Here is a 12,929-nt window from a genome sequence, read left to right on the forward strand (position 1 = left end):
TGCTTTCAAGAGTGGGACCAGACACTGACTTCGGACAGAGGTAAATCTTCATCACTCCATCTCATCTGGAAATGGGCTTTGAAGCTGTAACCTGTGACTGGCACTTCTACTGATGGGTAACCCATCGTGTGCCAGCTGTAGGGCTTTCAGCTGCCAACCCAGCGAGGGTGCTGGTGCTTTCTTCAGTCCTCTTTGCCACACAGAGCTTTTCATTGACTGTGGCCATCAGAGATGGAAAAAACCCATAGGTCACCGAGTAGACACCCTGGAGCTAGGACTGAATTGTTCCTCACTGTGCATTCTTTAGTCTTTTGTCCAGTCCAGTTATAAATTGCTCATGACTCAGGCGATGGGGTTTCTATGGCTTCCCTTGGGAAACTCAGCCACAATATTATAGAATTTGCTGCCAAGAATTTTTTTCCTGCTATTCAGCTCAAGTTTTCCTTTCCTCCCCAGGAAGCACTGAAGCCAACAGGAGCTGTGTCGTGCAGCTGAGAGACATGCAGCTAATGTTGATGGAGAATACAGAAACAGGCATAGGCACCTTACAAAGGCAGCAAAATTGTTGGGAAGGCTGTAGGTGGGCTTGGCAGTTGCAGGGGGACAGCTTACAGCTCACTGCAGTCAGACCCATCAACGGGTGGGAGGGGAAAGGGGGCACTTACCTCCATGCCTAAAGGGTTATTTGTAAAGCACGTCAGTATCTGTCTGGATGAAAGGCCCTGTACAACTGCAAGGTATTATTAATTATCAGCAGTCTGCCCCTGTTGTTAGCTATAGTTATTACTTTTGGACCTGTTGCCCTGGTTGCACATAGCCTTCTGGCCACAGGGATCTCCCCTCTGGGACTGGCTGCTTACCCTCAGTCTCCCTAGTGAGTAATGAGCCAAACAGCACACATTCACATGTCATACTGCCCCGCGTCTCTTACACAGCTTTAGATCATCCCAACCAATACCAGATGCTTGCATTAAGGCATGTGAAAGGGTGGGTTGCTTAAAACACACATCAAATCCAGCACTAGCATTCTGGCTAGGAGCATCCTCATAAGTTTGTCAGTATTAATTCACATTCTTGCTCTAAATATTTTTCTAGAGGTGACCTCACCTGGCCACCATAAAAACAAAACCAAAGTTATTAACAGCATTCAAACAAAGCAGCTCCAGCGTTCAGCCCAGAGGAGCTATTTTGCATAGCTTTTTTCCTTGCACACCACCTTCAGGGAATCAGACTGAAGAAGTTAGTCAGTGGCTAGTCAGGAATAAGTTTCACCTGGCGATGTAGTATTGCACAAATGACCGAGTGCACTAGGGAAGGTGTATATCTTCTCTTGCTTGCAGTAGAAGAACCTGGATGGATCAGGTATCGGCTAATGTTTCCATTAAAGTCAATGGAAGTCACAGGGTTTTAGCACCTCTAAAGATTAACTCTATGATGTTTTACATGTTCAAAGCACTACACCACCATTAACTAATAGATATGAAGTAGCATCACAAACCATTCAAATAAAATCCAACTTCCTCAACTGCATTTGATCACTACACGTGTTCTGGGATCTTATGTAGCCACACTTGTGGCTCAGACGATGGGAAATGAAATGACATGGTAACTCCAAGGGGGAATTAAAACAGCAGACATGAATGAACTGATCTGAATGCCTCGTCAACAACACTCTCTCAAGAGCAACTTCTCCTTCCCCTTTGTTTCACCTCTCCCATCATTCCTTGTGAAATCTGCCAGAGTAATTAAGCCAGATCTTACTCTCACTGACGTCAATGACAATGCTTCTTTTGACTTTCACAGGAACAGGAACAATTTGTTGAAAGTCCAGCTCTTCTGGCAAGGGCCTTATCTTCCAGTAGCTGGTGAAATGCCAAGCACACCTGTGGTGTAATAATGCTAATTAATAACGACTTATGAAGTCACATGACCACGTTTCTAGTCCCTGGTTGGCTGACCTAAAACTATAGGATACATCTTCATGCATACAGTGTGATGAGCTATCCTTTACATTTTATTTGGTTGCTTGATGGACCTCTTGCAACCGTGCAGACTTCCAGCCATTGCAGTTCTGCCATGGCTTGGCTAGCACATAGGGGCACCACTTCTATGGGATGACATCAGAACAGCCCAGCTCTGTGTCAGAGGCCCCTTATTGCGGACAGCTACTGGTGATTCTCCTTTAGCTCAAATGGCAGGAGGTGGACCTGGGTGGTATCCCTGATGCAGTGCAATTCTGGTTGTTAGCATTCCAAAGGGGGCAGGGGCTGGCTGGTAGGTGTGACAACCCCCTGGGATTGTTTTAGAGTCTCCATGGGTTGCTGGTCAGTAGGGCTGCCCCCAGGGGTTGCTTTTGTGTGTGTGTGCGCAGAGCATCCCCCACGGGTTTGTTAGTGTGCACAGGCAAGGCTGCCCTTCCAGGTGGTTGTTCAAGTGTGTATGTGGAGCTGCCCCCAGGGGGCTGTTAGTGGATGTGTGTGTGCGTGCCTGTGTATATGCAGGGCTGCCCCCCAGGGGTTGTTAGTGTGTGTGTGTGTGTGTGTGCAGAGCATCCCCCAGCGGTTTGTTAGTGTGCATGGGCAGGGATCCCCCCGGGGTTGTTAGTGTGCATGTGTGTTTGTGTGTGTACGTGCAGGGCTCCCCCCCAGGGTTGTTAGTGTGTGTCTGTACGTGCAAGGCTACCCCTGGGGGTTATGTGTGTGTGTGAACCTGAAGGGCTCCCCCCAGGGTTATGTATATATGTGTGTGTGTGCAGGGCTGCCCCCGAGGGGTTGTTAGTGTGTGTGTGTGTACGTGCAGAGCTACCCCCCTGGGGTTGTGTGTGTGTGTGTGTGTGTGTGTGTGTGTGTGTGTGTGTGTGTACATGCAGTGCTCCCCCCGGGGTTGTTAGTGTGTGTGTCTGTGTACATGCAGTGCTCCCCCCGGGGTTGTTTGTGTGTGTACACATGCAGGGCTACCCCCCCGCGGTTGTTAGTGTGTGTGTGTGTGTGTGTGTACACGTGCAGGGCTGCCCCCCGAGGGGTTGTGTGTGTGTGTACATGCAGGGCTACCCCCCGGGTTGTTAGTGTGTGTGTGTGTGTGTGTGTGTGCAGGGCTACCCCCCGGGTTGTTAGTGTGTGTGTGTGTGTTTGTGTGTGTACGTACGTGCAGGGCTACCCCCGAGGGACTGTGTGTGTGTGTGTACGTGCAGGGCTGCCCCCCGAGCGGTTGTTAGTGTGTGTGTGTGTGTGCGTGCGTGCGTGCAGGGCTGCCCCCCCCCCGAGGGTGTGTGTGTGTGTGTGTACGTGCAGGGCTGCCCCCCCGAGGGGTTGCTAGTGAGTGTGCCCGCGCTCACTGTTGCCCCCGGGGTAGGCGGGCGCTGACCCACTGCCCTCACCGCGCACGCGCCCCGTAGCAGCGGCAGGTTCATGCACGCGCACGCGCAGAGGCCGGCAAGATGGCGGCGCCCGTGGACCTGGAGCTGAAGAAGGTACCGGCCGGGCCCGTCGGTCGTGCTGCGGGGGGCGGCTGCAGGAGAGGCCGGGCCGCAGCCCTGGCTGGGTGTCCCGGGGCTGGTCCGAGCCGGGTTCGCGCGTGCGCAGCTGAGACCCCCCCCCAGGGCCCCGGGACAGACGGGGGCCCCGGCCCTCCCCCCGCGAGCGCAGGGAGGCCCCGGACGGGGGTGGGCGCGGCGGAGGGGGGCGCTGAGCCCCAGGACCCAGCGGCGGCGGCGGCCGGGCATCGGGGAGCAGCCCCCTGCGCCCGCAGGGAAGGGCCTGGCTGTTCACCGTCCAACAGACGCGTGCGCCTCGCTGGCGGGTGGGGCCTCACCTGAGAGCCTGGCCCAGGAGCGGGGCCACGGTTGGACTTCCTGGGGCCCTCCCGTGTGGGAGAGGCACTTCCCGAGGTACAGACACGACGAGAACTCCTCGAGAGCGCCAAGCAGTCCTGGGGCACCTTGGAGACTAACAGGTATTTTGGAGCGTCAGCGTTCGTGGGCAAAGACCCACTTCGTCAGATGCATGAGTGGGGGGGGGGTTTCAGAGGGGTATTTAAAGAGGGGGGTCCCAGTAAGAGGGAGGCCGGAGCTGAGAAGGTCTATTCAGCAAGGTGGAAATGGCCCATTATCAGTAGTAGGTATCAAAAGAGGAAAAAACAAGTCAGATCAGACAGGGGGATGTGAGCCATTGTCAGCGTCTAATGGGGAGCTCTACTCACGCATCTGATGAAGCGGGTCTTTCCCCACGAAAGCTAATGCTTCAAAATATCTGTGAGTTGAAAACGTGCCACAAAACTTCTTGTTGTCCTCAAAGCTACAGACTAACACAGCTAACTCTCTGATACCTGAGATCTCCTCAGGCACCTTATGGGCTAACAGATTTTTTGGAGTATAGGCTTTCATGAGCAACGACAAGGATGTATGTGACAAAGCAGGTGTTTGCCCACGAAAGCTTATGCTCCAGAAAATCTGTTAGTCCATAAAGTGCCCCAGAACTTATTATTTTTGTGGATACAGACTAACACGGCTACCTCTCTGATTCCTGAGTTACAGAAAACAAGCAGTGCTGTTGCACCTTAAAGATTAAGAGTTTTCTTTATTAGCTTTCATAGGTAAGGCCTACTTCGTGAAATGAAAGCTAATAGACACAATGGTTAGTCTTTAAAGTGCTACAGGACTGCTTGTGTTTTTTTTTTTTGTGAAGCTACAGGCTAATACGGCTCCTCTCTGAGACTGTTCCTGAATGAGTAGCCATTGCTGAGCTTTTGGGGTTGTTTTCTGAGCCAAAATTAAAACAGCTGCCCCTGCCCCAAAGTGCTACTTGGCACTCCTGGGGCTTGTCTACACTACCTCCTTACTTTGAAGGAAGGATGGTAAGTAAGGTGTTAGGAGTTTATTAATGAAGTGCTGCGGTGCATATGTAGCACTTCATTAAGCAAATTCCGCCCCCCCCCCCCCAGCAACTTCAGAGTGCTGGCTCCAGTCTAGACGTGGCTCACCTGCCAGTACTTCAAAGTCCCTTTACTCCTCAAAATTTTACTTCTCAACATCTTCCAAGAGATGTGCAGCCTGGAAACGTGCTCTGTCAAAAGAAGTTTGGCTGACAGATGCCTGCAGTCCAGTTCTCAAAATTTTGAATACTTCGAAGTTGCTGTGGGGGGGAATTTGCTTAATGAAGTGCTGCATATGCACTTTCATTCCCTGTGCAAACGTCAGGATGTTCCAGGTCAGCGTTACTAAACGACTAACTTGCCTACTTTTTTCACCAGGCTTTTACGGAACTGCAAGCCAAGGTTCTTGACACACAGCAAAAGGTGAAGCTGGCAGATATACAAATTGAGCAATTAAACAGGACAAAAAAGCATGCACACCTCACTGACACAGAGATTATGACTCTGGTGGATGAGACACGCATGTATGAAGGTGTTGGGAGAATGTAAGTAACTTCTTTACTGATGGAAGAGATTAAGGCCCCATTGTTCCACCCTCCTAATAAAACATGCTGTAATTAATTGCGTGTAGATTAGACATGTCTTTCCATAGTCAGTGACGTAGCATTGGGCTCATAAATATGGCCATGTCTGGACTGCAGGCTTCTGTCAACCAAACTTCTTTTGACAGAGCATGTGTCCAGACTGCAGATCTCTTGGAAGAGATCTGCTGGTTGGGAGTGTTCTGGCAACATCCCTGTACGCCTCAAGGAAAAAGGATTGTCTCGACACAGGGTTTTTTTTTTCTGACATTTGGCCCCATGTGGACCGTCTGAATGTCAGAAAAGTCTCTCCTGACAAAACTCTTTGCAAAAGATGTGCAAATACATTGCACAGTTTACATATCACTTGCTGACAGTTCTGATTCTAGACACTGTCTATTAGCTGCTTTCTATATACAGTTAAGCTGCTATTTCTCTACTCTTGTCCTTCAAAACATATCTTTCAGGGCTATATAATTTAGTTTTCCCCCCTTATAATAATTCTGTGGTTATGAGTGAGTGCAGAGTCCAGAGGTGGCAGTTATTATCATGACCCTACATGGGGAAAATTCACCCTGGCCATCTGCAGGGCTCTGGTATCTCCTGGAGCAGCATATAGGGTCTCCAGTAGGGGACAGATGCTCTCTCATTGCTTTTCATACAAATAAGTGGCATTCTGGCTTTTTTGTATCATTGTGTGTTTGTTTAGATGCTTTATAATCCCATTTTTAATTATAATTTTAGCATATATTCAGTAAGTGGGATTTACTGCACTGTATTTCCCAGGATCAACCTTGTAGGTACAATGTTTACGACTTGCCAGTTTCTGGCATAACAATTTATTTCAGTGAGTGATTGCATATATATGTGTTTGTTGGTTTCTCACATGGACTACAATCACATTTGGGATTTCATGGAAGTTTATAGATTTCATCAGCAGAGCTTGGATTTCTCATGAATGCTGATGACAAAGTGTAGATTTGTGAGGATTTATAGTGAGAGTGTCCAACTTTAACAGCATCTCATGGAATATGTCTTTAACTCTAAAAATTTTATGGCTTCTAATAATTTAATGCATTGATTCGGGGGCTATGGCTGTCCAAAGGAATGGAAATGACTTAAGTTCTAAAAAAAAGTGTTCTCTAGAATCTTCAGTCACTCAAATGAAGTGAAATTGGTGCCAGAAAGTTGTTTGTTTGTCCAGGTGGTACATTTTGACATATGTTAATTCTAAAACAACACTAGAAAAGGAGGAAAATGTAACCTTTATACATCGGACTGTCTTCAAAAGAACCATAGCTCAAACCAAAACTAGTATGTGTTTTGATGGAAACCTAATGACACTTTCCTATTGTACTTATGATACTGTCTTGTAAAAGGCTATGTGAAATAATCTTTATTAGCACTTTCTTACTGGATAAATGTTTTGAAGTACTAAGGTTTTTCTGTCATATAGTGTATCAGGTAGTACTGACAAACTGGGCCCCCAGAAGGAGTGTTCTGTGTCTCCTTTCTGGGAGTCCAATATTTTCTATGTACTGTCTCTTATTTGTGCAGCTGAAGTGAATTCTTTTGGGTGGTATACTAGGGTATTATTTACTGTCCCCTTCAAAGAAAAATTAATATTACTCCCTACCAGTGGGGCAGAGAAGTGAATGATGCAGCCTGTAGGCATATCAAAGCTATAGAGTTTTTAATTCTAGAACTACCTTCCAGGCCCTCTAGTCTGACCTCGTGGATATCACAGGCCAGCAACAAACCTGGCACCCAAAATCTACATTCAGCAATTGAAACATTATTATGCCCAAATAAATCTGTTTGTAAGGTGCCACTGGGCTCCTTGTTGTTTATGCTTCATTAGTTCTAGGAATTTTAACACTATAGTAGAGGCACGTAAAATGGAAGGTAGTTTTTAGTTAGGGTTGGATGGTTGATCACTGACTGATAGCTCATTCCACTAGGAACCACTTGCGTTGTCTTGGAACCTGCTAACACCTTGAATAGCTCTCCTGCTAGTGACTTGCTCTTTTCTCTGGTTGCTGCTCCTTGTTTGAGTCAGCTGCTGCCTCAGAAGTAGTGGGCCTGCTCCTTTAGCTCAGTCTCATGTTTTTAGATAGAATCATCCTGATTCAGTTTTTGCACATTACTTCACTGTGAGTATTGTTACACTCATGAACTCACTAACTGAACTTGGGGTGGTGATTTGAGGAAGACCTCAGCAGAAGGGATTTGCAGAGTGGTGGACTGGTTGGCCTTTTCAATATCTTTAGGTTCAATAACATCACTCCACACACAGGCAGTTCTTATACTCAAACTCCTTAAGGTGGCACCTGTTTTTAAAAAAAAAACCAAAAAAACAACCCTGTTCTGAAATAGGAAAATCTGAGACCACTATAGTGAGATTTTGTTTTTAATTTATTTATTCTGTCTGCTGTTACACCTGTCAAGAACTTCTCCAGTTTTGTACTGAATCTCTGTTCTTGTGAGTTGGGATAGAGACTGGTGTTTTAATCTGCTTGGCACCTGTTCCTTAGGGTATCTCTGTACTGGGAGATTGACCCTAACTGGGTCACTCTTGCATGCTTGATTTTGTGCGCCTAGTGGAGGTGTGAGAAATCAAACTATCAGGGGTTGGGAGTTGACCTCTGTATTCCTCATTCTCATGAGGAATAAGGGAGGTCGGCCAGTTAAGCCAATCTTAGATAACGTCAATTTGAATTGTGTATCTATGATTGACTTTAAGGTATAGTGTAGATCTGGCCTAAGGGAAGTAATTGTATTTCTTCCATCTGTCTTAATTGTGCAGTTGTTGGATGTAAGAAGAAGTGAAGTCTTATGGGGATTTATAGCTTTCTGCTGCCTGTCAGTCAAGAGATGTGTTCACTGTGACTGATTGTTGTTTAACCAGATGAGCTTAGCGCTGCTGCTGTGTTAAGTGCAAGTTGGAGCGTGGTCTGCTTCATTCTTAGCTATGAATTGCAGTAATCAAGTCTGGAGGTCACGAGGCTGTGGCCAGGTCTGTGTCTAATAGAAAGAGCTGCTATTTTCTGGCTGCTTGTGTTAAGAAGTCTGTAGTTAGGCATCCAGTAGGAGAGAGGGATGCAAACAGGTTGCAAGCTGTGCACTAACTTAACTTGGGGTGATGACAAATACCCTCTGTAGGTGGTGATGTTACGGAGGAGGCAGGTTTCTCTGAGTGATTCCTTCTCTCTGCTAGTAACACCTCAGACTGTCTATACTTACGGAGATCACCGTGCCATGATCAATCTTCTAGAGTTTGATTTTGCCACATGTATGAAGACACAGCAAAATTGATCTCTCTGGGCTTGGCCATCGCCCCTGGTAGTCCACACTATCATGTGGAGTTAGGGGCATTGACACGAGCCCAAAGGGCCCTGATCTGCACAAGGGCAGAAAGTTAATTCTGATACATTGATTCTAGCTACGCTAATGGCATTGCTCGAATTGTGTACCTGGGATTGTCTTTGTTCCCTGGTGCAGACCAGGCCTTAGTCTAGCTTGATTTCAGCTTTAGCCAGACATTGTTAGCTTACGTGCACTTTCTAGTTGCCGAGAAAGCTGGGAAATGGTACTGTTGGTTAGTTGTGAGAGTTATGTTAGCGCTGGGTATTGTGTTCCATCTGTATTGTTTCTGCAGATTCATGTAGATGGGGAATAACCTGGAGACGATTGAATTGTGTATGAACACGCTGCTGAAGGTTTTGGAAGCGGAGAAATAGTTGGCTATTACAATTGTCTGGATTTGGTTTGAGCCATGTCAAGGCATTACATTTCATCCCTTCAGCTTCTTGGATGTGAGCCAGGAATATCTGATGAATATCTATAGCGGGGTGGAGGGCCAGTCCAGGAATTTGTAAGTGGTCAAGGACTGTGCTCTTCTATGATATTAATATGGGGTCTGGAATGGAGGTTGGGTTCATAAAGGACCTTGGTGCCAGGGATTGGGGTAAAGTACTTGTGACCGGGGTTAGGGTTGCAGGAGCCAATACAGAGGTTTGGGTTGTGACCTAAGGCAGGAGAGGAGTGGGACCTGGTGCAGGGGATTGGGGTGCAGGAGGGGGTGCTTGGTCTGGGAGGGGATATGGGTGCAGGAGAGGATTCTGACTGGGAGGAGAGGTGTGGGAGGAGGATGCAGAGTCTGGGAAGGAGTTGTGATGTGGGGAACTGGTGCAGGAGTGGGTACAGGTTATGACCTGTTGGGGAGGGATGGCATGAGGTGCCAGGTGCAGGTTCTGTCCAGGAGGCGCTTGTCCTAGGCAGCTCCCAACCAGCAGCTCAGAGGGACCCTAGGGCAAGCTCCCTGCCTGCTGCACTCACAGCCATGTGCGTCTCTGCACCACATGCCCCTTGGCCTGCATTGCAGGCATGGTCCAGGCAGCTCCTAGTAACTGGTTTCTGACGAAAGGGAACTGTGACGTTGTGCTGAGGTGGGGGCAGCGTACAGAGACCTCGCTCCCCCAAAGGGCTCACACTGCATGGAGATGCACGTCGCACCAGAAGCCAGCCGCTTGGAGCAGTGTGTAGAGGTGTGGCAGGCAGGGAACTTGCCTGATGATCCTGCAGGGCTGCAGGATGGTGTCAGGTCAGCTCTGAAGGTTTGGAGAACTGGATGCATATCTTGCCTACCCTTGATCTATGGTGAGTTCTCCTGGGAGACTTAGCAGGAGGCAGACAGAGAAAGTTACCTACCAGAGTAACAGGGGATGATTATGGTCTGAAGACTGGCAGGATGCTGGCAACTGGGTAAGTTTAGTCTAAGAATAAGGTGCAGATTTTGAATGATATGGGTAATCAAACATTGAGCAGCTTATTAGGTTTGTAGTGGGTTTCCCTTCACAGGAACTTTTACATGAAGATTGGATGTCTTTCTAAAATACGTGTTTTAATTGAAACAGGAATTAATTCAGGGAAATCCTGTGGCCTGTGTTGTGATGGAGAGATTATCACAATAGTCAGTTCTGGCTTTTTGTGCTAGGAAATGTCAGGTAACATTAGAGATTTGTCTTTTGCTGACTTCATTGTCTAAGCAAGTTAGTGAAAGAGGTGAAAATAGTAAAGAATAAAATTGCAAGGCACGTGGAGGAGCACGAATTGTTGTGCAAAAGTCAGCATGGTTTCTGCAGAGGGAAGTCGTGTCTAACTAATCTATTAGAATTCTTTGAAGGGGTTAATAAACATGCGGACAAGGGGCACCCAGTGGACATAATATACCTGGATTTCCAGAAAGCCTTTGACACGGTCCCACACCAAAGGCTTTTATGTAAATTAGGCGGTTATGGGATAGGAGGAAAGATCCTTTCATGGATCGGGAATTGGATAAAAGACAGAAAACAAAGGGTTGGAATAAATGGTAAATTTTTATAATGGAGTGGGGTAACTAGTGGTGTTCCCCAGGGGTAAGTCCTGGGACCGATCCTGTTCAACTTGTTCATCAATGATCTAGAAAATGAGGTAAGCAGTGAGGTGGCAAAGTTTGCAGATGACACCAAGTTGTTCAGGACAGTCAAAACCAAAAGGGATTGTGAAGAACTACAAAAAGATCTCAGCAAACTGAGTGATTGGGCAACAAAACGGCAAATGAAATTTAATGTGGGTAAGTGTAAGGTAATGCACATTGGAAAAAATAGCCCAAATTACACGTACAACATGATGGGGTCAAATTTAGCTACGACAGATCAGGAAAGGGATCTTGGAGTTATAGTGGATAGTTCTCTGAAGACATCCATGCAGTGTGCAGCGGCAGTTAGTAAAGCAAATAGGATGTTAGGAATTATTAAAAAAGGGATAGATAATAAGACAAAAGATATCATACTTCCCCTATATAAAACTATGGTACGCCCACATCTTGAGTACTGCATGCAGATGTGGTCTCCTCACCTCAAAAAAGATATGTTGGCATTAGAAAAGGTTCAGAAAAGGGCAACTAAGATGATTAGGGGTTTGGAACGGGTCCCATATGGGGAGAGGCTAGAGAGACTGGGACTTTTCAGTCTGGAAAAGAGGCGATTGAGAGGCGATATGATAGAGGTATATAAAATCATGAATGGTGTGGAGAAAGTGAATATAGAAAAATTATTTACCTTTTCCCATAATACAAGAACTAGGGGACACCAAATGAAATTGATGGGTAGTAGGTTCAAAACTAATAAAAGGAAATTTTCTTCACACAGCGCACAGTCAACCTGTGGAACTCCTTGCCGGAGGAGGCTGTGAAGGCCAGGACTCTATTAGGGTTTAAAAAAGAGCTCGATAAATTTTTGCAGGTTAGGTCCATAAATGGCTATTAGCCAGGGGTAAAGTATGGTGCCCTAGCCTTCAGTACAAGGGCAGGAGATGGATGGTGGGAGATAAATCACTTGATCATTGTCTTCTGTTCTCCTTCTCTGGGGCACCTGGCATTGGCCACTGTCGGCAGACGGGATACTGGGCTGGATGGACCTTTGGTCTGACCCAGTATGGCCATTCTTATGTTCTTATGTAGGTTAGACGTTAAAAGGCAGTTTGTGAGCGGTGTGGATTCACATTATGGTTTCTTCAGCACTGGTTAGAATATTGCTGTCCAGCAGCAAGTGGTGAGTTATTTTTAGTACTTTTTTTATCAAAGTAGATGTGAACAAACTGTAACTCAGGGTCAGGGATGCGCTTTCGTCTCATCCCTCGGAGCGGGTTGGGATTCACAGTCAGCATTGGACTTTAATGTCACTGGAGCACTGTGACTACTTGTGTGAATGGCCAGATTATTGGATGTAGGCTGATGTTTCATTTCTTATGCTGAGCTTAATAAATTCAAACCCCAGCTCACTCCCAGAACAATATTTTGACTTTTTTCCCAGAAAAATATTTCAATGTTTGCATGTACCTTAGAAATTGAAAAGCATCTTATTCTAGATGGCAACCACTATGGGAGATCTCGGTTATACCTGTGTGAAACACATGTACCCTAGAAGTTTTAATCTTTTAGGTACTTTCCCCTGCCCTGAGCTCGAGAACACTGTCTTTTGAGGTGCCCTCTCTGCAGCTTCATAATGTGAAAGCCAGTTTGTCCTTTCTGAACCTTGGATTTCTTGGTTGCAAGTGATGTGTAGTGTGCAGCCCCACCTCTCTCCAGCATTGGGAGCTGAGTAGTGCTAGATTTACTTCTACTATGGCTATTTTTGATGTAACTGAAGGAAAGTCAGTGCCACATAGTAGGCGGTGATGAATTGCTGTATACTGTAAGTTTCCATTGCTCATGAGGTATCCCAGCCTCGTGGCATCTTGCCAAGTACATTTTAGTTATGTTACTTCATATTCTTTAGAAAGACTTGTTGTGTAGTCTGATACAACCACCACCAACTTTTAGTTTTGCTACTTAAGCTATTTGTGAACTGACATCATCATGTTGCTTTGAGAACTATGATGAAAGTTTAAACGGCAGAATTCTCTGTCTGAATACTTAAGATCTTTCCTTTTACATAC

The 12,929-nt window shown here is 46.5% G+C and overlaps 1 protein-coding gene across 1 annotated transcript in view; it reads left to right on the plus strand.

Annotated features, from left to right (window-relative positions):
• Positions 1-3,352: 3,352 nt before the first annotated feature.
• PFDN1 (prefoldin subunit 1) overlaps positions 3,353-12,929 on the plus strand; it is a 55,712-nt gene continuing 46,135 nt past the window's right edge. The window contains exons 1-2 of the mRNA XM_075009741.1: positions 3,353-3,469; positions 5,248-5,414. Of these exons, the coding sequence (XP_074865842.1) occupies positions 3,437-3,469; positions 5,248-5,414 (200 nt within the window). The 5' untranslated portion in view covers positions 3,353-3,436. The remainder of the gene's footprint in view (positions 3,470-5,247; positions 5,415-12,929) is intronic.

This window comes from Carettochelys insculpta, chromosome 15 (assembly GCF_033958435.1).
Source record: "Carettochelys insculpta isolate YL-2023 chromosome 15, ASM3395843v1, whole genome shotgun sequence".
Taxonomy (NCBI): domain Eukaryota; kingdom Metazoa; phylum Chordata; order Testudines; family Carettochelyidae; genus Carettochelys; species Carettochelys insculpta.